Here is a 24861-nt window from a genome sequence, read left to right as displayed (position 1 = left end):
GTGTAGCAGAGAAAAGATGACTATGTATTTGTGAGTATTTGTTAGTTATAATACCTGTCGTATTAATATGTGGAGCCAAGTTTTTATGCACAGTTTTATTCTTCTTTTCAAACGAAGTGACCTAAAAAAAATCCTTTAGTGATCCAGATAATTTGGCAGCAATTTGTGAAATATATTTTCATGACTACCCCATCCCTAAAAAGAAACCAAATGTGGTCCATTTCATTAAATGTTGATATGATCCCTTGCTCGAATGAAAACTACCATGAAAACAGTGAACCTTCTGCTTCCTGATTCGCTAGTTCAATGAAAGTTGATATTTCATCAAGAGTTGCTGTCATATTAAATCTTTATGAAATGTAGCTCGCATCAGCTTTTCACCATTGTGTATTGCCACCGAAAAAACTTGGTTTTGCAAAATTGAATTTTGTTTGTGGTTATTTTCCAAAGCTTAAGCATGATTTTTTTTAGATTTTACTTTGCGAGAAAGTGAAGTATGGACAAACAGCAAGGTGGTGTCTTTTTTTTTTGGGGGGGGGGGGTGGTTAAGGGCAGGGAAAAATCTAGGATGGAGGTGGGCAGGGGCTTTGGCCCCACTTTTTTTCCCCAGAACGCATGTATAAACATGTAAAAAATTACCATTTGATTGTGATTTTTTTTTTGCATGGACAGCCCCTCCTATTTTCAAAAAATGTTCTGCGGCGCCTGTGGGGGTGGGCACCCCCCAAAAAATGATAAGCTGCCCCCCCCCCCCAACACCAAAAAATCAGATATATAACCCAACCTCATCTTCCCCTGGTCATTGGATCTGGGAACCTCCTCCCATTTTAAAACTACGCGCTATGACGAACTATATATAGTATGACAAATAGTCTCCATAAGGTCTTTTTTTCATGTAATGTGAGTGTGTGGGTGTGGGTTCTAGTGTGGATGTGGTTGAATATGTAGAATAATTTGTTTTATTGTATTCGCCTAGCTGTGTATATATACAAATTATGTCTGCACTACAAAAGATCACCTCGCCTATGCCAGGTATGTTGGGCGTTACAAAAGAACCAACATTTCCATATCATGAAAGATGAATAATAAGCCCGACTACCATGACGACCCATACAGCCAGGCAGGGGGGGGGGGTACCCCTGATTCAATTGGCCATATCTCTAATTTAAATATGAATTAGACTCTAATATTTTGTATACACATTGTACATGTGTCCATGTACCAGAAAACATAAAAAAAACAAAATCCAAAATTTCACCTATAATACCCATTTTCCCAGGATGGCCCACATATATTCTGCACATATAACTAACAAAGCCCACAAGTGTTTTCGCCTTGTTGTTGTTGTTGTTTAAAAAAAAGAAACAAATTATTTTAATGTTTAACCCATCTGTAAGCACAGGTACACTAGCGCCCCCTCGTCTATGCATGGGTGACCTAGGCATTTATGTCCGAAAAATCGGCACAATGTACCGTGCTGACCGGTATGATTGCATCTTTGAAAGGGCAGGGCAAGCGCAACTAGTTGGAACTGAGCTGAAGATAGCGGTTTGTTTTTGGTGAAGTTTTGTTTATATGCCATTTTGACAAGAGTTACTGCAAACTTTTGTACATATCATAATTATCCTCTTTCATATCAGAAGGATACAAAAAAAATATTTTATATATGTATACATCATATTGGTAATAATATTATTATGTGAGAAGTGAGATTTTTTATTAATAATGTCAATGGCGACAATAGTCAAATATGACTAATCGCCACTCAAACCAACATAAGAAGAAGAAGAAGAAGCAATAAAGGCTTTATAACCTTCAAAACTTAGTGGCTTATTTTGAAATTTGCATCTATAAAATAATATTTAAGTAAGAGAAACAAAAAAGTTAGGAATTTGTCAGACTCAAAACCAAACATTTGTTCAAATATAGAGACAGTTTGTAGTTTATCAATTTTCTTAGCAATGGCACAATGCCACTCTAGATATGTGGCACCTTTTAATCGGGTCAAGATCACACTTTTCCCACCAAGGTACAAGACGAGATTTCTGAAATTTTGTAATTGCATGAAATCCAGAGTTATGATTGGCTGCACTAGCGTACCTGGGGGGGGGCTCAAACAAAAATAAAGTGTGAAAATAGCAGCTTTTGTCAGGTGAAAATTATTATTTTGTAGCATATTTTAGATCAAAATTTTAACCTATATTACAAAATCCTTTTAAAAATCCAAACACATGACCTAAAAGAATGATTCTTCTTTACAAAGATACCAAAAACAAAATTTGGTCAATATTTAGAGCAGCAATGGCTGAATAAAAAGAGGTGTTTTAGTCCGCACCAAGCTCATTAACAATGCAAAAACCCTCTAGTCATGAATATCACTTGGATAAAAGAAGCTATACTTTTTCAGGGCTTGCCGACTGAGTGTGGAGTACCATGTGATCGTTGACGGGGAAAAGTGCACACGGTTCATGTATTTGTGCACACGGCCCGCTCACCTGTGTCGTCTGCTATCCAAAGCGATGCGAGCATTGAGATATAAAATATATCTCTATATGCATAGTACAAAGTTCCCATGCCGTATATGTATTCCACAGAGGCTTTCCGGAATATCTGCGAAAATGGTCGAATTTCAGCCGGCGATTGAGCTTCCAGTGTCAAAAGAGAAATTAGAGGAATTAACTGAAGACACGAAGGATCGGGCGTATGCCATGGGGGTACTGTTCCGTCCCTCCAAGCAGACGGTACATGGACCCATTACGCTGCTCCCATCCACCTTCCCGAGACTTCTCTACAACAAGGCAATGCAGTTACAGGCCGATATCAATCTCCTTATGCTGGGGATCAGCAAAGACGATGATTTTCTCAAAGCAGCTCTTAGAAGGTATGTATTTACTGGGAGATGCAGTGAAGTAATGATCGGAAAATATTGTTGGGTCACAACGTCGCGTATGGGGCAAAGAGCTGCGAGCGAGCAATAAAAAGACCTTCTTTATACAAAAGTCTTATTTCGTGACAAATTTTGACAAAATAATTATTAAGAAAATCCTTTTCCTTCTTTTTCTCCGTTTTTTTCTTCATGGTCGTGAACATTTTGAAGGGTCCTTGTGCCCCATGCAGCTTCCCTGTACGCCATGTGGGGAGGTGTACAGTAAATCACTGTGGTCTTTTAAGGCCAGGAAACCTCCTCCTTTGTCATAAACACACAACAAATTAATTAATTAACCTTACTGATATAATATAACTCAATGTCCCTATAGGCTATACACACCATCACACGCAACAAGCAGTTATTGCACTCATTCTACTCGCTAGCTGTTATGCATTATCATGATTATGGTCGACTTATTTTTTTTAACTATCATATTCAAAATCAATTTTATTTAACCCTGTTAAACAAAGGTTGTTCTTGACATCATGACCAGGAAGCTTACCAGAGGCTTGTCAGATATAGCAACAACTAATACATGTAAATTTGTTCCTGTTTACCATTGTGATGACAATGTAATTCTTTTGAATTGTATGTTGTATCGTCATGATTGTATTTTATGTTCGTGATTGTTATGTATGCATGGACCTGGTGAAGGATTGAACATTCAAATCCCAAGCACACTTTCACACAAAAAAATTTACAACCTGAAAGATAACTCGGAAATCTACCAGACATAGCAACACGTAAATTCGATTCCAATATGTTTATTTATTTATTTATCTTTTATTTTTTAAGTACAAAATATCAGCAGAAAGCTGTTTTCATCAATAACCTGATATCATAGTATCGTGTTCAGTGAATCCACCGTTACCATGTTCCTTGAAAAAGAACCATCTAAAGATTCAAATTAACTTTATCAACAGGCCTATCGGTCTATGGTCTGTATTTTTTCAATGATTTTTCTTGTCTCAAAGTTACATTTTTTTTGTTCTTCCTGTCCAATGTCCTGTCCGTACAGAATTACCGAAAACTTTCGTTTTCGACGTGCCATGCATGTGGGCACTCGTAGGGGAAAGTGGCTGCAGCATTATTATCAAATTTCATAACAAATATGATAATAGTTATTGACATAATAACTTGCCCATTTCGTATTATAGTGATCGCTTTACCCTCTCAAATTATCACCACGCTTACAAATTTCTCAGGGCGCGAATCTGGACGGGGGGATAGGGCGTTTCGATATTTCTCTTTCAGAAGTCTCTTTTAAGTTTTAAACAAATTATCGCTGGAAAAAAATTGGCGGTGCCCCTTCCTGTGAATGAAATCCTTGATCCGCCCTTTTCATCATCCATTGCATTTTTCTCAAGACTACATTGAAATTTCATAAGTTAATGGATGTCACAATAGGCATGATCATGATGGTAGGATTAAAAAAAAACCCACAAAGACAAGGACGCGATAATTAATGTACACTAAAGCGATAAAACCAATTAATTATATTCTTAGTTCTTATCAGCGGTTAGGTTATGGATTAGTGGTATCATGGAAATAAATCCTACCTCAGTAAAATTGCTCATATTGAGGGGGTGGTACTGTCAAGGGTGAAGCAGGGGATGAGCATTATTTTTCGAATTATGAATAAATCAAGATGGAAAATACGAAGGGAAAAAATATAGCGGATGAATAAAAATGGAAGAAAAAAGAGCATGACAAGAGATAATTTGGTTTTGAAATAATACAATACCACTGTTTCATCAATAGATAAATCAAAATCACTTCAGTTGAGGTAATAGCCCCCACCCCGGGCGCCCACCTAACAAAATAGACCCTGCAAATGCCCCGGCTGGACAAAAATTATGGGCAGAGCCTGTGAGCAGTCGGAAACAATCATGCATATTACCAGTCCTGCATATTACCTATTGTCATTATGCTATGGGTAGTTCTCATGTCATTTTCAAAATCTATTCATTCAATGCATGCACATAATATCTACATGACTGTATTAGTTTTGAAAAAATTGTACGAAATAGATAGCATGGGAACAACGGCATTTGATCTTTATGCCATGTGAAAAAAAATCCTGTACATAAGTATGATCGATTAAGACGGTTTTGAAAAAATATAAGGAATAAATATATGTGAAGGTTTTGCACCCCCCCCCCAAAAAAAAAATGTGAGAAGAGAAGAAAAATTGTATTCATATTTATTATTCATATATTCGATCATCTCATTATTATGATTCATAAATAGCACATATAAGACCAGAATCACAAGGGGTGATAGGCAAAATGTGTCATGTATGATTATCTTATCTTACACAAGAATATTTGTCTTTCTTTGATGAAACTTAGTAGTATCATTTCGACAGAAATTATCAAAACTAATAACTTTGTGTATGATTTGTTATCACTATGTCTGAGAGAAATTGGGCTACTTATCAGTCTAATACCGCGTGGGCTATATCGGTCTACTTAAGGGGGGGGGGGGGGTGGCATGGGTGTCGATTTATGTCAAGGGGGGTGATCTATTGTTTCACCCCCCTTGAATAGTAAGACGTCACGGATCGACACCAGTGGGGGTGGTATCTATTGTTAGGTGATTTAGAGCATTTTGAAATCAAAACCTTCGATTGTTTCATTATTCTATTCATCTTACCCAGTGTATTCCCCGTTGATGAATTCACAAGGCGCCTTTATGAAGTGCATCAACAAGTTAAAAGAGAAGGATACAAGAAGGTGAGTTTTGGAGTCAATACATACGTGCTTGTTATCCCGTTATCTTTTTGTCTCAGAGATGTACTAATAAAAATAGGAAAATGAAAATGAATGGTATATTTGAAATGGAATTGAATTAAATGGGATGGGACAAAAATGAAATCGAATGCATGTCTAAAAATATATGATTAATATATCGTAGGTTTAAACTCTATTCATGAAAAAATAATCAAAGGAGCTTATACCTTGGTCACATTTGTTCTACGGCGGCTGTACGGCGAGTCGAAAACAGTCGTTTTATTCATTTTTATTTAAACCACCTATATGTAGCTGGTACAAAAAAAATGTTAAAACGGCTGTTTTCGACTCGCCGTACGGCCGCCGTAGAACAAATGTGACCAAGGTATATCACCAATACACATTTTCTTCAATTTCTTTTTCAAACACTATACGATATAGCGTCAGATGCTTTTCTTTTCTAATTTAGAATTTTATTGAAGGTTAAAGATTACATGCTCTCGAAAGAATGAGAACTGCATCCTAAAGGTGCAAGTCATTATATTTATGGATGGAGTTCTTTTTTTTAAAGATAGATAATATCCGGGGGCAGATGTTCGCTAATATACTTTCCAAACAAATTACAAATATGCCTCATTGAGATTATCGGATTTAAAGTAGAATTATCTTTTTTTTTCTTTAAATAAAGCTTTTCAGACTTTGTATCAACCGGACGGACTATATGGTGGATTGCAAGGAGAAAGATGGCGAACCTTTCCTGGACCTATCCATGGTAGAGATTAACACCATAGCAGCAGGGTGTCCAGCTCTCAGTACAAGATTAGTAGATGTACATAGGTATGGAAATAGAGTATCACTGAATGGAATATAAATGAAATGAAATTGAATGGAATTAAATGGAATATGTAATGGAATTTGGGTATTTAATTTCCCTTTGTTTTCATAAGGTGATTTATGCACAAAATTTGGTTAAACTGAGTAACTTATTACTTGACTAACTAACCGGCTGACACACTAACTGACTAATTTATTTATTTTACATAACTAACTTTTGAATTGAGGAACTATTAACCAATTGACTAATTTACCAATGGTATTGACTAACTTATTAACTAATTGATTTAATAAGTGACTTATTTAGTAAACGATTAAATTAATAACTAATTGACTAACTTACAAACTGACTTACTCATTATTGACTAAGTTACCAACAAATCAACTTACTTATCAAGTAAGTGACGAATTTATTAAATAATTAAGTGACTGTCAGTCAGTCTGTCAGACATTTCTGCCTACATTAATATTCTGTCAAATATTTTTGTCTGTCAGTCATTCCGACGGTCTGTCAGACATTTTGTCGGTAATTATGACTGCCAGTCTATCAGTCGGTCTGTCTGCCTGTCAAACTTGTTTCTTTTCAGTCATCCTGTCGGGCAGTCAGTATCAAAGTCAACAAGTGAATTTATAATGACAAAACCGATAAGCTGAAATGCATATATAAACATTCGATTTTCCAGAATTAATTGTATATTCTCCAATAATGTCGATCTTAATATTTGTGATTGGCATCCTGATTTATTTCTTATTTTGTTTGCGAGTAATTCAATGTTTGTTTGTTTGTTTGTTTTATTTCCGTCATAAAAATACATAACAATATATATACAATAGATACAAGGAGTAACATACACATACATAATGAAATAAATTATAAACATTGATTAAAAAAGAAAAAAAAAAGAAAAAAAAAATGATTGATTGAAACATGTTAAGAAAGTTAAAAGATCAAACTTAAGACAGGAGACGGTTGGATAACCCATATTCAGCTGCACCAATTATATGTGCGGCTGGTCTTCCATGGGGACCAAGTAAAAAGAGAGTCATAGGGAGCGGAAAATGAGAACAGAAAAGAAAAGACAAAAGAGGGAAATGAAGGAAGAAAGAAAAGAAAAGGTAGAAAAAAGAAAGAAAGAAAAAAGGAAAGGAGAGAAGAAAAAAAATCACTATCAGTTTGCTTACTCCTGCCCCACTACCCCCCCCCCAAAAAAAAAAAAATCAATGTCTCAAATGTGACAACGCTGATCTAAAAGAATTTAAGGTCATACAATTACGAATATTATTTAGGATACTGTTAAACAACTTAGTCCCCCTATAGAAAAATGTGCGTTTGCAATAATTAGTTCTGGGTTTGGGGAGGCACAAATTATTTTTTCGAAGATGGTAAGGTCTTGAGGTGTAATATTTTGTTAGATATTTGGGAGCCAAATCATGGAGGATCTTAAACATCATTGTTTGAATATGAAAGTTTTGCCTAGACTTCAGGGTTTACCATTCCATTATTTCATGAATTGAGTCAGTAGAAACATGTGACCGATTATTAATATTAAGGATAATTCTACCAGCTCTATTTTGCAACTTTTGTAGCTGATCTGTATATTTGTCATAGGAAGATTGACATATTACATCAGCATAATCCAAGTTGGGTAGTATAACGCTCTGATAGATAATTTTCAAACTATTCCTATTGATAAATTTACTTAAACTACGGAGGAACGAGATCATACGACCCACCTTTTCACTTAAGTGGATAACATGAACATCCCATTTCAGTTCTGAATCAATATACACACCCAAGTATTTCAGCGAAGATAATTTTTAAATCTAATCCAATGTGTTTTTTTAGCATATGTCTATTTCCAAAAAGCATGCACATTGTTTTGTCATAATTAATTTTAAGTCCATTCATGTCCATCCATCTATCAAGAATGAGCAACTCTCTATTTAACGTTGATTGAACTACGTGGGGATCTTTATGAGAAAAGTAAATCACAGTGTCATCTGCATAGAGATGGATGTTGCATGACTTGAAAATAGTAGGTAAATCATTGATAAAAATTATGAAAAGCAGCGGACCTAGTATCGATCCTTGAGGAACCCCTTGCCTGATTGGTAATTCTTCAGAGTTGCAGTTATGAATACATATTACAATTTTTCTGTCTGAAAGGTAGCTATGAAACCAGTTCAAATTCGTTTCTTTAATCCCAGCTCTTTTAAGTTTTTCAAGTAGACATTGAATGTTTACCATATCAAAAGCTTTTTGGAGGTCAATGAAGACCGCACCAGTGTATTTTCCATCATCAAGGTCTATTAACCAATCCCTTTGATTAGGGCGGTTGAGGTAGAATGTTTAGGACGGAAGCCTGATTGGTCCAAAGTGATAATGTTATTACAATTTAAATGTTGTACGAGCTGTTTATGGATTAATCTTTCAAGAACCTTCGATAAACAAGAAAGAATAGAAATCGGTCTGTAGTTATTAGGATTTGATCGATCACCTTTTTTGTGTAACGGAATAACTTTGGCAATTTTCCATTTCTTTGGAAAGACACCTTGAACGATGGATTCATTCATAAGATAGCTAACTGGACGTATAATTTCATTTATGGACATTTTTAGGATATGAATGGGTATTCCGTCTAAACCCACGGATTTCTTATTTTTCAGTTGTAGTACTTCTTTCAATATATCATTTTGACTTACAGTACAAAGTTTCAATGGATGTTCAACTGCCATACCAGTAACGTTTTCATCATGCACTAAGTCATTTTCTGTCGCAGAGGCCAGGTTCAACAAATTACCTATATTTGCAAAATATTGATTAAATTGGTTGGCCATGGTTTGACTTTGACTGGATTGAGGTGGAGACGAAGAAATGTTCTTGGGTAACAAAGAAGATAATGTTTTCCATGAATTATTCAAATTTTTATCTTTGGTTAGTTGTTCTGTATAATAATCTTTCTTAGCCTTTCTGATCAGAGATGATACTTTATTCTTTAATACACGATAATCTTTCCAAAAATTCTCATTTTTGGTTTTGATAGCCTTTGTTTTAGCCATGTCTCTTTTCTTCATTGCTTGAAATATACTTTCATTTATCCATGGTGATTGCATTTTTCGAACCCTCTTTGTCTTAAGAGGCAAATGTGTATTTACAACTTCTAGGAACAGCTTTTCAAATTTATCAGTAGCTTTATCGATATCATTTTCCGACTCAACCTCAATCCAGTTTTGCTGAGTTAAATCAGACTTGTACTTATTGATATCAACATCTTTCAATTTCCTGTAGGTACAATACTTGACACCAGAATGAGTATGATGGGATTTCCAAACGAGATAGCACATCGAATGGTCACTAACACCATTATGTATGACACCAGAGGACTTAATCATAGAACTATTGTTAGTTAACATGTGATCAATAAGAGAGGCAGATTGACTTGTAACTCTGGTACATTCAGTAGTATTGACAAAAGATAATGAGAATACGTTGTTAATCTGCTTATATCGTCTCGTGGTACAATCGTCAACCTCTTTCAATATATCAAGATTGATATCACCCATGATAATAAGATGGCAGTCTAGAGTTTCCGAATATTCCAAAAAGTTTTCATAATGGTCCAAAATATCAGACTTAGAATTCGGCGGTCGATACCAATTTAAGAGCATTATTGGTTTAGAATTTTTTATATTTATGACAACAGGTATGGCTTCAAAATCTGACATAGGAGAATCCTCAATTATACTGAACTTTACACTTTCATAAATATAAAATGAAACACCACCGTCTAACCTATTCATATCTTTACGAACAATGTTGTAATGTGAAACTTCTATTTCATTATCAGTTATGGACGTATCAAGTCTCGTTTCATTGAGAGCAAGTAAATGTATGTCATTACAACTCAAGATAGTGCGTATCTCATCGATATGTTTATAAAGACTCACTACATTCAACTGAGTAAATTTAATTCCTTTACCTGAAAGGCACGAGTAAATAAAGTCACGTGTAAGAGAATCGTTACATTGGGCAGATCCATGCTTACCATGAACATCATTAGCCTTACCGGTTACATCAATATCAAAGTCAAAGAATGGCAAATTTTGCATAATACACCTAGGGCATTCCCAGTTATTAAAATGATGGGACACATTATTGTACAAGTTCAGTGGTACGCCGGCACAAGATATATGTACCCATTTGTCACACGAAGTGCACAAAAGACCTTTATGATTTCTCTTAACGGCTAACTTACATAAAGCACATGGATATTGTACAACCATTTAATATAACGGTATCGAGACCGAGATTTATATTAAAAAAAAAAAAAAAAAAAAAAAAAAAATCATAATCACGATTATGAAATTGAAATGAAGATTAAGTGAAGTGTTCCCCCAGTTTTTGTTTTTAATAGTAAGTTTACTTGTTCAAAATATAATAATTTAGTACCAATTATTGTTCAGCAGTCTTCTTCGAAATAACCAAACATGCTTTTCACCCTTTTCTTACTTTGTTCTAAAAATAAAGGTTTAGTTTAGAGCAGCTTGGTATGAGTAGAGAGAAGGTATTAGATCGTGTACCGGGCAACTACGGAATGGAAGGGGTAGCAGATGGTATGGTGACGACGTGGCGATTATACGGAGAAACAAAGTAAGTGCTTAACCGTTCACGGGAAATATATTGATGAATGTTGGATTAATATTATATTGTATGGACTTTGAACGATGAGGATAATTATTCAAATTAAAACAACACGAATGAACCCAATTGAGGTTGATGGTTTGATGAATTATGAAATATTTTTCATCCTAGTATAGTTATGGATTTCATATCTTCAGTAGATCTGAAACAAACGAGTTTCGGAAATCACATTGTCTTCGACATGGTATAAACGTGAAATGAAAAAATAATCGTTTGCTTCTGGCTTCATCTTTTATGATCTTTCTATTAATATTATCTCAGTTATAACTGTGGAGGTGCGTTGCATGCCCGGGTGTTTTGGTGCCTGGTCGACACATGAAAGCTTGCGGTTTGATTCCCGGGTATATAAGACACCTTGAGCAAGGCATCATTATTGTCACACACTGAATGAATGACAACACTCTATATCTCACTGTATGCTCATAAAAACGTTTACCCTTCCCCCTTTTCATGAATAGAGCAGTCATATTATTTGTTGTACGACCAGAAGAGAGCAACAAATTTGATCAGAGATGGATAGAGTACGGTATCAAGGAGCTTGATGATCGGGTGAAGGTCATTAGAAGGACACTACCAGAGATAGGCCAACGAGCCGAACTACGGGGAGACGAGAGAAGATTATTCATGTGAGTTACTGTGTCATCAGACAAAAAAATATACTAAAATATGGATTCTATTGGTTGAATATAAATGAAATGTTGAACCCAAGAAACCCTTAATGTATGCGTAGTAAGAATCTTATATAGGCCTAGGTTCAATTCCAAATCCATCGTCAGTCTCAAAATTAAACACAATTAATTCATTGATTAAACGGAAATTTGTAATGATTTCTTTAACTGGCATGTTCTTACATCTCCCCATTCATTTTTTAGGGGCCCTACACTCGATTGCTAATGGGAAAAAAGTACCTTGCAAGTTGCAACGCCCCATGAAAGCCGAAATGTCATTGTTTTCCTCGTATTGGAAAATGACTGTCATCTATTTCAATTTTTTTCCTTTTGCAGAGATGATATGGAAGTTGCAATTCTTTACTATCGAACTGGATACTCGCCCATCGATTATCCGACAGAACTGGTAAGTTTGCCATAAGATTGTGTCTACTTTTCTATGCCAATTATTGAAAAAGACAATGTTAGTTAGGTATTGTGATTTATTGGTGTGAGTACGGATCACTTTATTTAAACATAGATGAAACAATGTTGTCTACCGCATGGATTTTCCTATCATTTTTCTCATTTCTCTTTTTTTTTTTTTTTTTTAGATTACTGCATGCTCTCTATCCTCTCAAATTGGCATTTTCCGAGTGCTTCATTATCCTTTATCAGGATAATGTATGCTTCAATGAAACATATAACTTTGCTAATATACCGTGCTGGTTTGACTGCCTATTGCTGAGATATTCCCCAGGGAGTGGGTATTGAGCATACACTGCATGTTACTGGATGCTATCAAGCTAGAATGTGATAGAAAAGGTGAAGAGTCTGCCAAACAATGAACGTCAAACGTAGGCCTACCCATTTTAAAAGCGAATGTGATTATCAGGTCTATCATTCTTGGTCTCTCATTTTATTCAATATCCCCAAGGAGTGGAAGGCAAGGTTGTTAGGTGAGCGATCCAGGGCGGCTGTATGTCCTTCTGTGTCTGAACAGCTAGCAGGGACCAAAAAGATTCAACAAGTACTCGCCGAGCCTGGCTCGGTCGAAAACTTTATCGAAGGAAGGGAGAGAGTGGACAATATACGGAGCGTTTTCTCAGGACATTACACACTGGATCTAGTAAGTTTTTCCGCACCCCAACAATTTTGTGTAGAAGGGGAAGGCGTGGGCAAGTCTATTGGTGGGCGTATTAATGGTTTATTAACTGATTGGATTTAATAGTTCTCTAGCAGAAATATATTCCAAAGGGAAGATGTGGGTGTGGGTGTGTCTATCAATTGGCGTGGTAAATGTGTATTATCTTCCGAGGTAATACCTTCAGATGTGATGATGTGGGTGTGTCTATTTGTGAACGAGCCGCAGTTGTTTACCACCTTGGAATGAATACCTTCCAAGTTGTGTTGTGTTTATGGGTGTGGGTAGTCTATCGTTGGGCATGGTAATGGGCAGGGGCGTCGATCCATTTTTCAGATTGGGGGGGCAAAATCATGAATCAACGTTCCAAACGGGCGCTCGATCGTACAAAACACCCCCCCCACACACACACACACATTGGCATATTATATATATATATATATATATATATATATATATATATATATACATATGTATATATGACTCATGAGATACAGACATGTATCTCACCAACAAATTAATGCGAGCGCGAAGCGCGAGCTGAAATTTTTTAGTATACTGACCTTAAAACAGGAAAAGCGTACCTGTTTAGGACTGTTTGTATAGTAACTCATGAGGAGGATACATATCTCACTAAACAGATAATGCGAGAGCCGAGAGCAAGCTGAAATTTCTTTATATTCTGACCTGAAAGCTTGATATTTTAAGCATTTTTGGTACCAATGATTAAGATTGGTATCTAAAAGAACAAATCTCTCTCTAAAAGCTCGAGCGCGAAGCTGAAAATTTTGATATTTCGATCTGAAAAAAAAAGACAGTATAATGGACTTTTTTTTTTTATAAAGAACAAGATATCCGACAAAAGACTATTGCAAATCGAAGCGGGAGTTATTTTGAGGGTTAGAACTGAAAATGGTACATTATATTTTTTACCTTTTTAACCATGAAAAGTATGGGTTTTTGCTATAGAAATGATGCGAGCGCGAAGCGCGAGCTGAACATTTTTGTATTCCAATCTGAAAAGCGGACATTTTGAGCACGATTTGAAATAGAGAACGAGTTGTGTATCTCAATCTCGCTTGCTGAACATTACAATCTTATTTTATTTTTGCACTTCCAGAATTATTGGGGGGGGGGGGCAAAACGATATGTTTGCCCCCCCCCAATATTTTCATTGGTGGGGCGATCGCCCCCCCCCCCCCTGCCCCCACCCAGGATCGACGCCTCTGGTAATGGGTTAGCTAATACAATAGCAGCTCTTCCAAGGGGGTGATGGGCACCACAAAGGTTTATTAACTTAATGGATTGACTATTTCATTTGAAGAAATGTATTCTGAGGGGAAGATGTTGGGGGGGAAAGTTGGCAAATGTTTATTATCTCGGATTGAATACCATATAAGGGTTGATGTAGGTGTGGGTGTACTTTAGTATGGCTGTCAGTGAGTATGGCAGGTTACACGTTGGATTCATTACCTTCAAAGTCGTGATGTGGATGTGGGTGTGTCTATTTGTGGGTGTGGCAATAGTTTATTACTTTGGGTTGACTAATAAATGCAATCAAGCAGTGATATGTTCCATGGTGATGTCGATAGGGTGTGTATCAACGAGTGTGGGAATAGTTTATTACCTTGGATTGCGGCAAAAAACAATTGCAGCTACATCTTCCGAGTGGAAGATGTAGGTGTGGGTATGTCTATCAGTGAGTGTGGCAATTGTTTATTAAATTAGATTGACTAATAGTATTTTACTATAGCAGTAATACTTTCCGGGGAGAGTAATGCCAGTGAGTGTGACATTTGGAAAGTAAATTTATATTTTAACCCCCCCCCCCTCACTCTAAAAAGCATATTGAGAAATCTTGTTTATACCCAAAGGACCGAAGGTCAGACATGACATGTTCTTTTTCTCACTAATTCAGTTTTACAACTAAAATCTTAACTGGTGTAGACAAATGTTATATTAATAAAATTGTAAAATTACTTCATAGTGTTGCCAACTCCACCAATATTAATTGATAGAAGCCTTTCCCAATCTTTTTCATGTAATATATAGACACCGGATGGTGACGACGCGGCAAAGAATGCTATTGCAAACCCAATGAAGTATGTTATGAAGCCACAGAGAGAAGGTGGAGGTAATGTTTTATGTCTACTGATTTATGTGATTTCTTGCATTTTGATATTAGCTTTTATATAGCGTGATATCAATCTACAACTGCTCAGAGCTCTTCACAATTCCGTATCAAATTAGTTTTAGAGTAATTTTTTTCTGATAAATGGCCAAGAACCATACAGCATAATTTTTCTCAAGACTTCACAAACAAGTAAACAAATGATAGTGTTCTTTTCTTTCACATTACATGGAATTTGTATATTCAGGAAATAATCTGTTCGGAGAGGAGATAAAGCAAGCCTTAGAAAAGCTCGGCGGATCACCAGAGAGGGCAGCCTATATGCTGATGGACAAGTTCAATCCGCCAGTCAATCTTAATTATTGCATGAAGTATGGAAACGCGGATATTCAACTTGGGAAAGTGGCTAGTGAGTTTGGTCCCTTCGGAACATTAGTGAGGTAGGTGGAATCGCCGAATCGGTGGGAATAAAAAAAAACCTCTCCAAACATTGACATCATGTTCAGACCTACAATTATAGAAAAATACTGATCATCTTAATTTGATTTAAAAAAAAGGCTCCCACAACTTATTCCTCGATGAAAGAAAGATTCTAAAAAGAAATCAGTTTTATAAAAAGAAGTACTGAAAAATTCAAACTTGTATCTTAAAGTGAAATTATAAAACCTTTGTCATGTATTTCGTCATGAAGCAGGGTTTTAATGGTAAGAAACAAATGGAGATACCTTTAAAAAGATGATAATTCAACCTCTTGATTTTGAAATAAAAGAACACCCGGTTTGATAAGATACAATCTCTAACTTTAAAAATGTTGATTTAGTTTATATGTTAATAAACTCTGAAAGGGTTTACTTAGGTTAACACTTATAAAGTTTCTCGATTTGTTGCAGCCACAACGATGAAGTGGTCTTCAATAAGACAACTGGGTATCTCTACCGAGCCAGAGACATCGGCCTGAACGAAGGAGGGCTTATGACCGGAACAGGATTTCTGGACACACCTTATCTTTCTGATTCTCCCCAAGCTGTGCAAAATGGAGTAGACAGAATCATAAAATGAATAGAACATGGATTCACTTCATGGACACATACACTATATGTGACTGAGTTTGGTCACTACATCTGTCAGAGTCTCCCGGAGTAGTCCAACATTGTAAACACGCTGTTTTAAATTTTAAGCACATCACTGTAACAACTATTGTTCGACATTTTAAACAACCGAATTTTTATATTTTTTCCAAACGTTCTGACTTAAAGTTGTAACAACTTGTCTGAAGAATTTAAACAAAAGTTTAATGATAGTTGCTAGAGTAACAGGTTAAAAAAACGTGCCTGAAATTTTAAACAGTGTTTTTTTTCAGTGAAAATGGCTCAATGGAATAGTTCCAACTCATAGACAAGTCTTGCCTGATTTTGCAATCAATGAAATATGCAATGTGATCTTTCGACCCATAGATGACCTTTGACCTAATGATCCTTAAGAACACATGTGTGGTATTACCTAGTGATGATGATTTGTACCAAGTGCAAACACAATAGATGCAGAAATCAAGAAATGTGAGCAAGTTTAACAAAAACTTTATAAAAGGATGGACATGACCTCATATCTTTTGACCCCTAGATGAAGTTATCATCCTCATGAACACACATGTGGTATCACCCAAGGATCATTTGTACCAAGTGATGAAGAAATGAGAGCAAAAACCTGACCTTTTGACCCCTAGGCGACCTTTGACTCAATCATCCTCAAGAACAAATTAGGTATTACCCAATGATCATTTTTACCAAGTGTAAACACTATTGATGCAGAAATATATACGGAAATGAGAGCAATTTGAACAAAATTTGACATTTGGACCCTTAGATGACCTTTGACACCATCATTCTAAATAACACATATGTGATATTACCCAAGGATTCTGAGGGCAGCTCAGAAGTCATCAAGGATGGCCTTAAGTTCCCACTGTCTTTTTATAAGGACTATATCCTACCTAGTTCCAACATGCCCACAAACTTTGAAAACATATTTAATGCTAAAGAGTAGAGGAATCGTTAATGATTTAGTCTATTCCAGTAAGAACATACAGAAAGAATATTTTTTTCACCAAAGAATAAATTAATATCTAAAAAAAAAACATGCTGTATACATTCCATTGTGAAAGACAGTTACTTTAGTTTTACAGTGTTTGATCCAAATGTATGATGAATTATAATATTATGAATAATGATAAATTTATCATGTTAAACAGGGTCTGCTGGTAGATGAGATATTGGAATTGAAGTGGGTACCCTGGGTAAAATAGTTTCTTCTCTTCTCATTCTTCTTATTATTATTACTTCTATTAATCAAATTGTAATAGACAATATGTTTCAACAGCTGTTGTGACTACAGACAAGTCAAGTTGAATGAGGGCTAAAATCAACTCATGAAATCAATACATTCTTTTCATTTTCTTTTCATATAATGTCTTATCATTTTGAGTAGATTTTGGTAAAGTTTTGTTTGATTTCATTCAATCATGATTTCCAAGTATATATTTTAACAAACAAGTACATGTAGTATTTCTCATGAACAGATGATTTCAATCCTTAATCAAATATGTTCATCGTCAGAGTGCATGTTTAGAAGTAAAAAAATCTTATCTTCAATTAGAGAGAAATGATGTATTGGGCTTGGTACATTTTGACAAAGATTCTCTGTCAAACCTCCTCCTTTATTCCTCTTCATCTCCTTTTCTCCCTTCTCATTCATTGTATTGCCCCCTTTTCATTTTTTTTCTTCTCTTCTTTTTTTTTCAACCTCACACCTTCATTACAAATCATACACTTGTCGACATCAACTGAGTCCTGTATTACAAAGAGTTGTGATTGATCCAACCGACCACAACCATGGAAAAACAGCATGTCACCATCTAAACAACAATTTGTTCAAAATATTTTCTAGATATGATGTATACATAATCATATATTCATCATTCTCTTGGAAATTCAGTGTGATTCTCAGTTTAATAAGGAGATTCAGCTAATTTCCTTTAGAAAAAATTATGGTATGAATGGATTTCCAACTGTTGAGATTGATTGGATCAATTGTAACTCTTTGTTAGACGGGGGCCCAGATTTTTAAAAAACTGTTTTGAGGAGTTTTCAAAAAAGTTTGTCAGCCAGTAAAGTCATACATAGTCTAAGCATATAACCACTGACAAAAAGACTGAATATTTGGTCGACTTTCAACCATGAACAAGGGCGTAGGCTGGGGAAGGGTGCACGCGCACCCTCTCGCTGAGACAGAGGATTTCCGACCACTGGCAAGTAAAACAAAATTTGTACCCCTTCTGCTGCAATCAATAGCTGATTTTCCAAACTTTAGTTCCACCTCTCCAAGATTTGCACCCCCAAACCACTTTAGTTTTCACCTCTCCAGGATGTGTACCTCCCCATGCTCAAACCAGCCTACGCCCTTGATGAATTACATCACTTGTGTAACTGACTTAACAATGTGAGAATATATCAAACACAGTGAAGACACTAAATTATAATTTAGAAAACTTAATCGGTATGTTAAGTAAATAAATCATGTTTTATTCATAAATCAATGAATCAGATATACATATCAAAAGTTAATCACATACAATATAAAGACTCCCGATGGTAATTATAAAATATTTGCACAGAAAAAGAATCAGACCATAATGGAAATAATGGTAAGAAATTACAAAATTCAAACAGGGCCAAGTCCAATCTAATATCAAATTGTTTGAATAAACAAATGAAATTTAACATTCCAGTAAATATTCAATTATTTCATTTCATTTTGTTAGAATAATGTAAAAAGTGCTTTCCCTTGCAACATGTTGAATGATCCTAACATTAACTTATTTTGATGTCAGACCGTTACATAATAGACTTGGTCTTTAAGTTTTATTTCGATCATAAATCATTATGGTTAATCATGAATATCATTACTTTTAATGAGTTGCATTGCATAAAAACTTGTATTAGGGTAACTTTAACATTAAAGCAACTTCCATGGTAACAGGGCTCAGCAGCCAATCAAAATATCAGTTTTAGCGGTAATTATTATAATGGCAAAGTTCTTAAAATTAAAAGTTTTTCTTAAAATGATAATTTTTTTATGTGACCAGATTATATAATTCGAGAAATAAAATCGTAATTTTTGTGCAGTACATTGTGCTTTTTAGTCAAAATACTATTAGGAAATATTATATCAATACACATGTGTAGTTGAGAAGTACAGTTTATTATTTAAAAAAAACATGTGAGATGGGTGATGCAAGGAATTTGAGTCAAAAATTGAATGGGAATCAACTACAAATTTGCTTTTCAGTATAAGACTTGTACTTGATTTAGGGACTCACACTAGATTTTAGATGTGTGTTTATTGCAATACCCCATATGATATTTGTGCATAATGATTGTCTTTTGTTTCAAGATATAAACAAAATATGTCTATGTTTCAGGCTATACCTTTACTTTTGTAATGTTTTGTTGTGTAAGTGTTTTATATAAAGCCTATTTTATATTTGCTATTTCTTATTAATTTTGTGTAAATGAAAAAAAAAGTATGGATACAAAATGAACAAAATAGAACGAAATAGGAATATAAATTTCATACAGAATTTTTTAGTTGTGCAAGAAACAATGTTTACACATTATACTTGAATAAATATATGCAAAATATTTTTCTTTAAGATTAAAAAAAAGAATGATAAAGAATGAGCTATCTTCCTTAATTATGCATTTTCATCAAGAAATCATCCACTGACAAATATTTTGGCAAGTCTTACCAAACACCAAGAAGAGATTTAGATTGCATTTGAGATTACTGAATACAAATTATCTATTACAGTTGTATGTCATTCAATTCGTATCACTTCATAAAGATTTAGGCCTATGCATATATTTGGCGATCAAATAATAAATGGTCTTAAGAGCATTTTCGAGAATAACAAGAAGACATTCATTTTTTCAATAATAAAAATATCAGAATGACATATTTTAGAACAAAAGCAAGTTGTCAGTCTTCTAATTATTCTTTGATCATAACTAAACAAACTATCGTCTAACAATTTTTTTCAATATTAATTTCATATTTCATGTCACAGGTTATATAACCATACTTAACAAAGAAGAGAATACTATAAATCCCATTGAAAAAAAAAATGGTAAAACTTTGAAATATTATTCTTTCCTATACTGTAGCAATACATAGACATCTCTTTAAGATGAATGAAAATGACCTATTGTATAACTGAGAAACAATTCAATAAAGCAAAATCGATGACATAATGATGTTAATGCGTCGTGTTTCATGTTTTAACTAGTATTCAGAAAAAAGAAAAAAAAAAAAAATATATATATATATATATGAATTGTTTGTAAGTGATTCCAACACAAATATTTACCACCCTTTAACACTGTAAAAAATCGTAATTTGAATGATAATTCCAGTGAAAAATAAGGCAAATGACAAATATTTTGCACATGTGAAACCATAATAGAACATGATTAGAATCACGAACGCTAATCACAGTCACGATTACAATTGCAATCATTATTACAATGATGATTCAAGATTCACGTGTGAAAAGGCCCTTAGTGATTACACATCTTAATTCCAACCACAAATAACTATAAGATTCTTTCTGAACAGACCATCCTGTACCCCAGTACAAAAAAATGGCAAAGAGTTTGATGCAGCCATATAATCTTTGATAATACTACTACATGTAGCTTGTGCTAGGTTCCTACTGACATAACAACCTTTCAACTTGATCGTAACCCAATCATGCTATTTTTTAGTCTGATCATCATTAATTTATTCCAGTCAGCATTTTCCTCTTATGAAGTGTTACTGACTCTCCCGCTATGATGATGCTCTTTCCTTCCACTTCTCTATTATAACAATGATTTGTAAATAAATTTATTTGTAAAAAATAGAAAATTATAAGATTGATAAACCAGGGTAAAATACTGTCTTTAATATGAGATTAGAGATAAAACAACATTGAAGAAATCACATTTGGAAGCAAAAAGAGGCAGCATTTAATACCCCTTTCATACTGCACTTTTCCCTGTTGAACTTCGCCGGTGAAGTTTGCCAGCGAAGGGGAAAGTGTCTAAAATGAAAAGTGAGGTGGAGAACTTCGCCAGTGAAACTGTTTCCCCGGCGAAGTTCGCCGGTGAAACAGCCAGTATGAAAGCTAACCGGAGAACTTCTCCTCTTAATGACGTCAGAGGTCATTTTTTTCACCCCGAAATCCCCTGAACTGAGATTCCGCGCGCTAACTAGCTATTATTTCCGTGGCTAAATGTAGAAGGCCACACTTAGCTTTATGAGCGATTCCATCATTCCATAGAGTTAAATACCCTCGAACATACAGTTTTTTTTTTTCACTAACGATATTTATTATTAAAGCGTTATTTTACATGCTGAAAATGCGCTTAAAATATCAAAATACTTTGATTTATTTTTGTTTTGCTACTAATAATTCTAGAATATGTTTTTTTACACATTTTTTGTAATCAGTACGAAGCGATGTTTACAATTTTCTTTTCGTTCATTCTCATTCTGCATGGACGTGCAGAGTGAGCTGATCAGCAGCAGCAGCTGAGAAGTGTTTACCAGCCGTCATCTCCAAAACTTCACTGATAAAATTAATTAGGTATCTGCCCGAGAAAATCACCCGTCGACTTTCGCCGGGGAAGAGATGTCAGTACGAAAGGGTACATTTTTTTTCTTCGCCGGGGAAGTGAGGAATACATGCTGGAGAAGTCCGCCGGGGAAAAATGAAGAGGCCAGTTTGAAAGGGGTATTAAAGAAACAATGGGGCTGTTTCACAAAGAGTCAAGTGTGATTTAAAATCATGTTTAAATTGGCAGTCACACGGAAATTCCCAGTTGCATATATAACACATCACTGCACTGTTCAGATCATGTCCAGATTACACATTAATATGCACAGTTTCGTGTAAGCATGAATTTATGTCACACTTAATGCTCTGTGAAACTGCTCCTTCTTAGGACTTAGTTCTGCAAAATCACATTGAAATATAGCCTTTGCATTGACATGCATGTACTGATATGTGTACAATGCCACTCAAAACATAACATGGCTCCTGGGGTATGTATCACAAAACTAAGAAATTGATTGCATAGATGAGTAACTCCACATAATGATCAATGTGATTATTCATTAAAAAATCATCCATATCACATTACTTTATTACTACTTATAATTCATGCACATCATCATGAATATTCATTAGGTGGACTGATGATGTCACATCCCCACTTTCCTTTTTCTTGTGGTATTACAAGAAATCATAATTGTTTCATTATTTGATAAATGTGCGAATGATATGTCTCCCGTATAATGAAATCAGTTGCAGCAATGAATATTGAATGCACTCAATCAGTTGCCAATCTAATTTTTTTAGTTCTTGGAGGAAAAAATTTGAATAAACCTAATTTCATATAATAACATACAGAGAATGGAGATATGAGATCATAAGTTTCATGTAGACATGCCTGTTTCATGGGAATAATGCAAAATTTTACAATTTTATAACTTTGTTACTCTTTGTCCAATTTTTTTAGTGTTTTGTCTGTCTGATTTTTCTATATCTCTTCAAATCATATTATTTTCAGACTGGAGTACCGCTTAATAATGACTAGGTGAAAGATTCATTCAATTTCAGGTCGCAGAAAATAAATGAAATGCAATAAACATGTACTATTATACCAATGATTCAATGTGATTTTGATGAACGAATCGTGTGACCATCAAGAAATGCTGAACAGGAACCTGGATAATCTAGGTGACCATGGAGCATCAAGTTAAGAAAGGACTGTCTAAACAGGATGATCCTGAAGCCACGCCCCCTTCATTCTCATCAGTGCTCTTGGTCCGAAGGAGATGACCTTTGCTCTCATTCAGCACAACTTCACCGTTATGACTGTCAAACAATATATGAAAAGGACAACAAAAAATAGACATTAATTGAATAGAAATATACTTATTTAATAGGTCTTTTTGTTATACATGATAGCTTCTTCCGTGGTTTTAAAACAATGTTTTACAGGAAGGACCAGCCTATGCTATATAAGGGTATGATAAAGGAAGGGAGAGAGGAGTAGAATAGAACTTATTTGTGTTCTTAATGAAAAAAAAATGGTATCATAAAGTGCATCTCAGAAAAAAAAAAAACAGAAAACAAATTATTATTTACATCATTATAAAATTTAGATTTTCTTTATTTTGATACCTAATATATTAAAGTGTTCACTCATAGATGAGCAAAAATACATAGTGAATCCGGATTTCTTAAGGATATAAAATTGCAGAAGAAAAGATGGCTCATCAGAATGTCTTTTGTGTTCTTTATTACCTATTCAAAACTAATCTGAGAGTGAATACATTTTCTCACATAAGTTTCCATGCAAATTAATATTGGCTTTCCTTAGTATTAATTATCTGTAATCTCCCGTGTGTGAACAATCTTTAAAGCTTTAATTAGAGCTGGGGCCTGTTGCAGAAAGAGTTGCATTTAAACGCAAGTCAAAATATCAAGCACAAGTCCCGAATACGGGTGCTTTATTGAGATTTTTTGAGTTACGTTTGATCGCAACTCTTTCTGCAATGGGCCACTGGAGCAATAAGCTAAACTTTTTATGATATAAAGCAGAGGAAATGCCAAACTTGCTGAAAAATAAAGGAGCAAGAGGTGTTCGAGGTCATATATAACTTTAGAAACTAAAAGAGCTCAATTAGTTTCTCCATTGCTACACTAACATGATCATAAGAGCTTTATGATTAAAGGCAAAGTCTCACCCCGAACATTTAACTGATTTGAATAAATAGAGATAAGAGAACTAAAGGTAAAGGGGAAATATTTACCAAAATCTGACGTGAAATACGAAATTAACATTTATGTTTTTGAAATGTTTTCATTATACAATGGTACATGTCACATGACATGTTTGGTATGAAAAAAAGGATGAGACAATGACATCACACACATTTCTTACACTTGTATGTAAACACATATGTTAATACTATACAAGTTTCCAGAATGTAAAGATGGTTGAACCCCCCCCCCCCCCTGGAACATAAAAAGCTGTCATATGGTTTCGTTGTAAAACTTATAATGGACAGCTTTTTTATAATCATAAAATCTATATCAAAAAATAAAATATCTGATATTGAGTGTTTGCCCGATATTATTGGCTTGCTTTACAAGGATACATGCGTAGATCACTGAGAGTAAATTCAATATATGCAGTGCATGTATCACTGCATTAAGCAAAAATTGAAAACTTATAAATGCACATTATGCAGTAAATCTTTTTTACTCCCAACAAACCCGATTAAATCTGTAGCCTTTATACATTGCACTTTTATCAAATTAAGGTGTATTTGGCCTTTAAATGGTACTACAATGTACTTCAGCTTCAATTACAAGTGGTGCATATTACTTTCCAAACCAATTATGCCTCTGTAACTTTTTCTTTTTCTTCCACTCCATTGACCATAAGAGCTGCAAATTGCACCTCCAAAAAGGGCAAATTTCTCTCAGTTTCAATCAGCAGAGTTTGAGGTCCACAATTTTAATTTACGACACAACACAGCTAGTTATTACTACAAACATAAAACAAATCTTTTGTTTATACTTAAGCACACATAAAAGCTGTATAATGAAGAAAGGGCTTTCATTTTAGTTTCA

General features: G+C 34.7%; 2 protein-coding genes across 2 annotated transcripts in view; one reads left to right on the top strand and one right to left on the bottom strand.

The window, feature by feature from the left end:
- Positions 1-2505: 2505 nt before the first annotated feature.
- Positions 2506-20421, top strand: LOC129270014 (glutathione synthetase-like). The gene is made up of 10 exons (XM_054907447.2): positions 2506-2881; positions 5589-5664; positions 6350-6498; positions 11024-11146; positions 11656-11823; positions 12202-12271; positions 12782-12973; positions 15041-15122; positions 15367-15559; positions 16010-20421. Exons 1-10 carry the CDS (start codon positions 2520-2522, stop codon positions 16176-16178), a joined length of 1584 nt encoding a protein of 527 aa, XP_054763422.2. The 5' UTR covers positions 2506-2519; the 3' UTR covers positions 16179-20421.
- LOC129253839 (glutathione synthetase-like) overlaps positions 18677-24861 on the bottom strand; it is a 29155-nt gene continuing 22970 nt past the window's right edge. The window contains exon 10 of the mRNA XM_064095356.1: positions 18677-23094. Within this exon, the coding sequence (XP_063951426.1) occupies positions 22971-23094 (124 nt within the window). The 3' untranslated portion in view covers positions 18677-22970. The remainder of the gene's footprint in view (positions 23095-24861) is intronic.

This window comes from Lytechinus pictus, chromosome 2, assembly GCF_037042905.1.
Source record: "Lytechinus pictus isolate F3 Inbred chromosome 2, Lp3.0, whole genome shotgun sequence".
Classification (NCBI taxonomy): domain Eukaryota; kingdom Metazoa; phylum Echinodermata; class Echinoidea; order Temnopleuroida; family Toxopneustidae; genus Lytechinus; species Lytechinus pictus.
This window is presented reverse-complemented; position numbering and strand designations above follow the sequence as displayed.

Excerpts from the sequence above, each read along its gene's own strand:
- LOC129270014 (XM_054907447.2), top strand. The coding sequence starts at position 2,520 with ATGCGAGCATTGAGATATAAAATATATCTCTATATGCATAGTACAAAG. Across the intron at positions 11,147-11,655 it reads CGATTATACGGAGAAACAAA|AGCAGTCATATTATTTGTTG; the intron begins GTAAGTGCTTAA and ends TTTCATGAATAG. Across the intron at positions 15,123-15,366 it reads GCCACAGAGAGAAGGTGGAG|GAAATAATCTGTTCGGAGAG; the intron begins GTAATGTTTTAT and ends TTGTATATTCAG.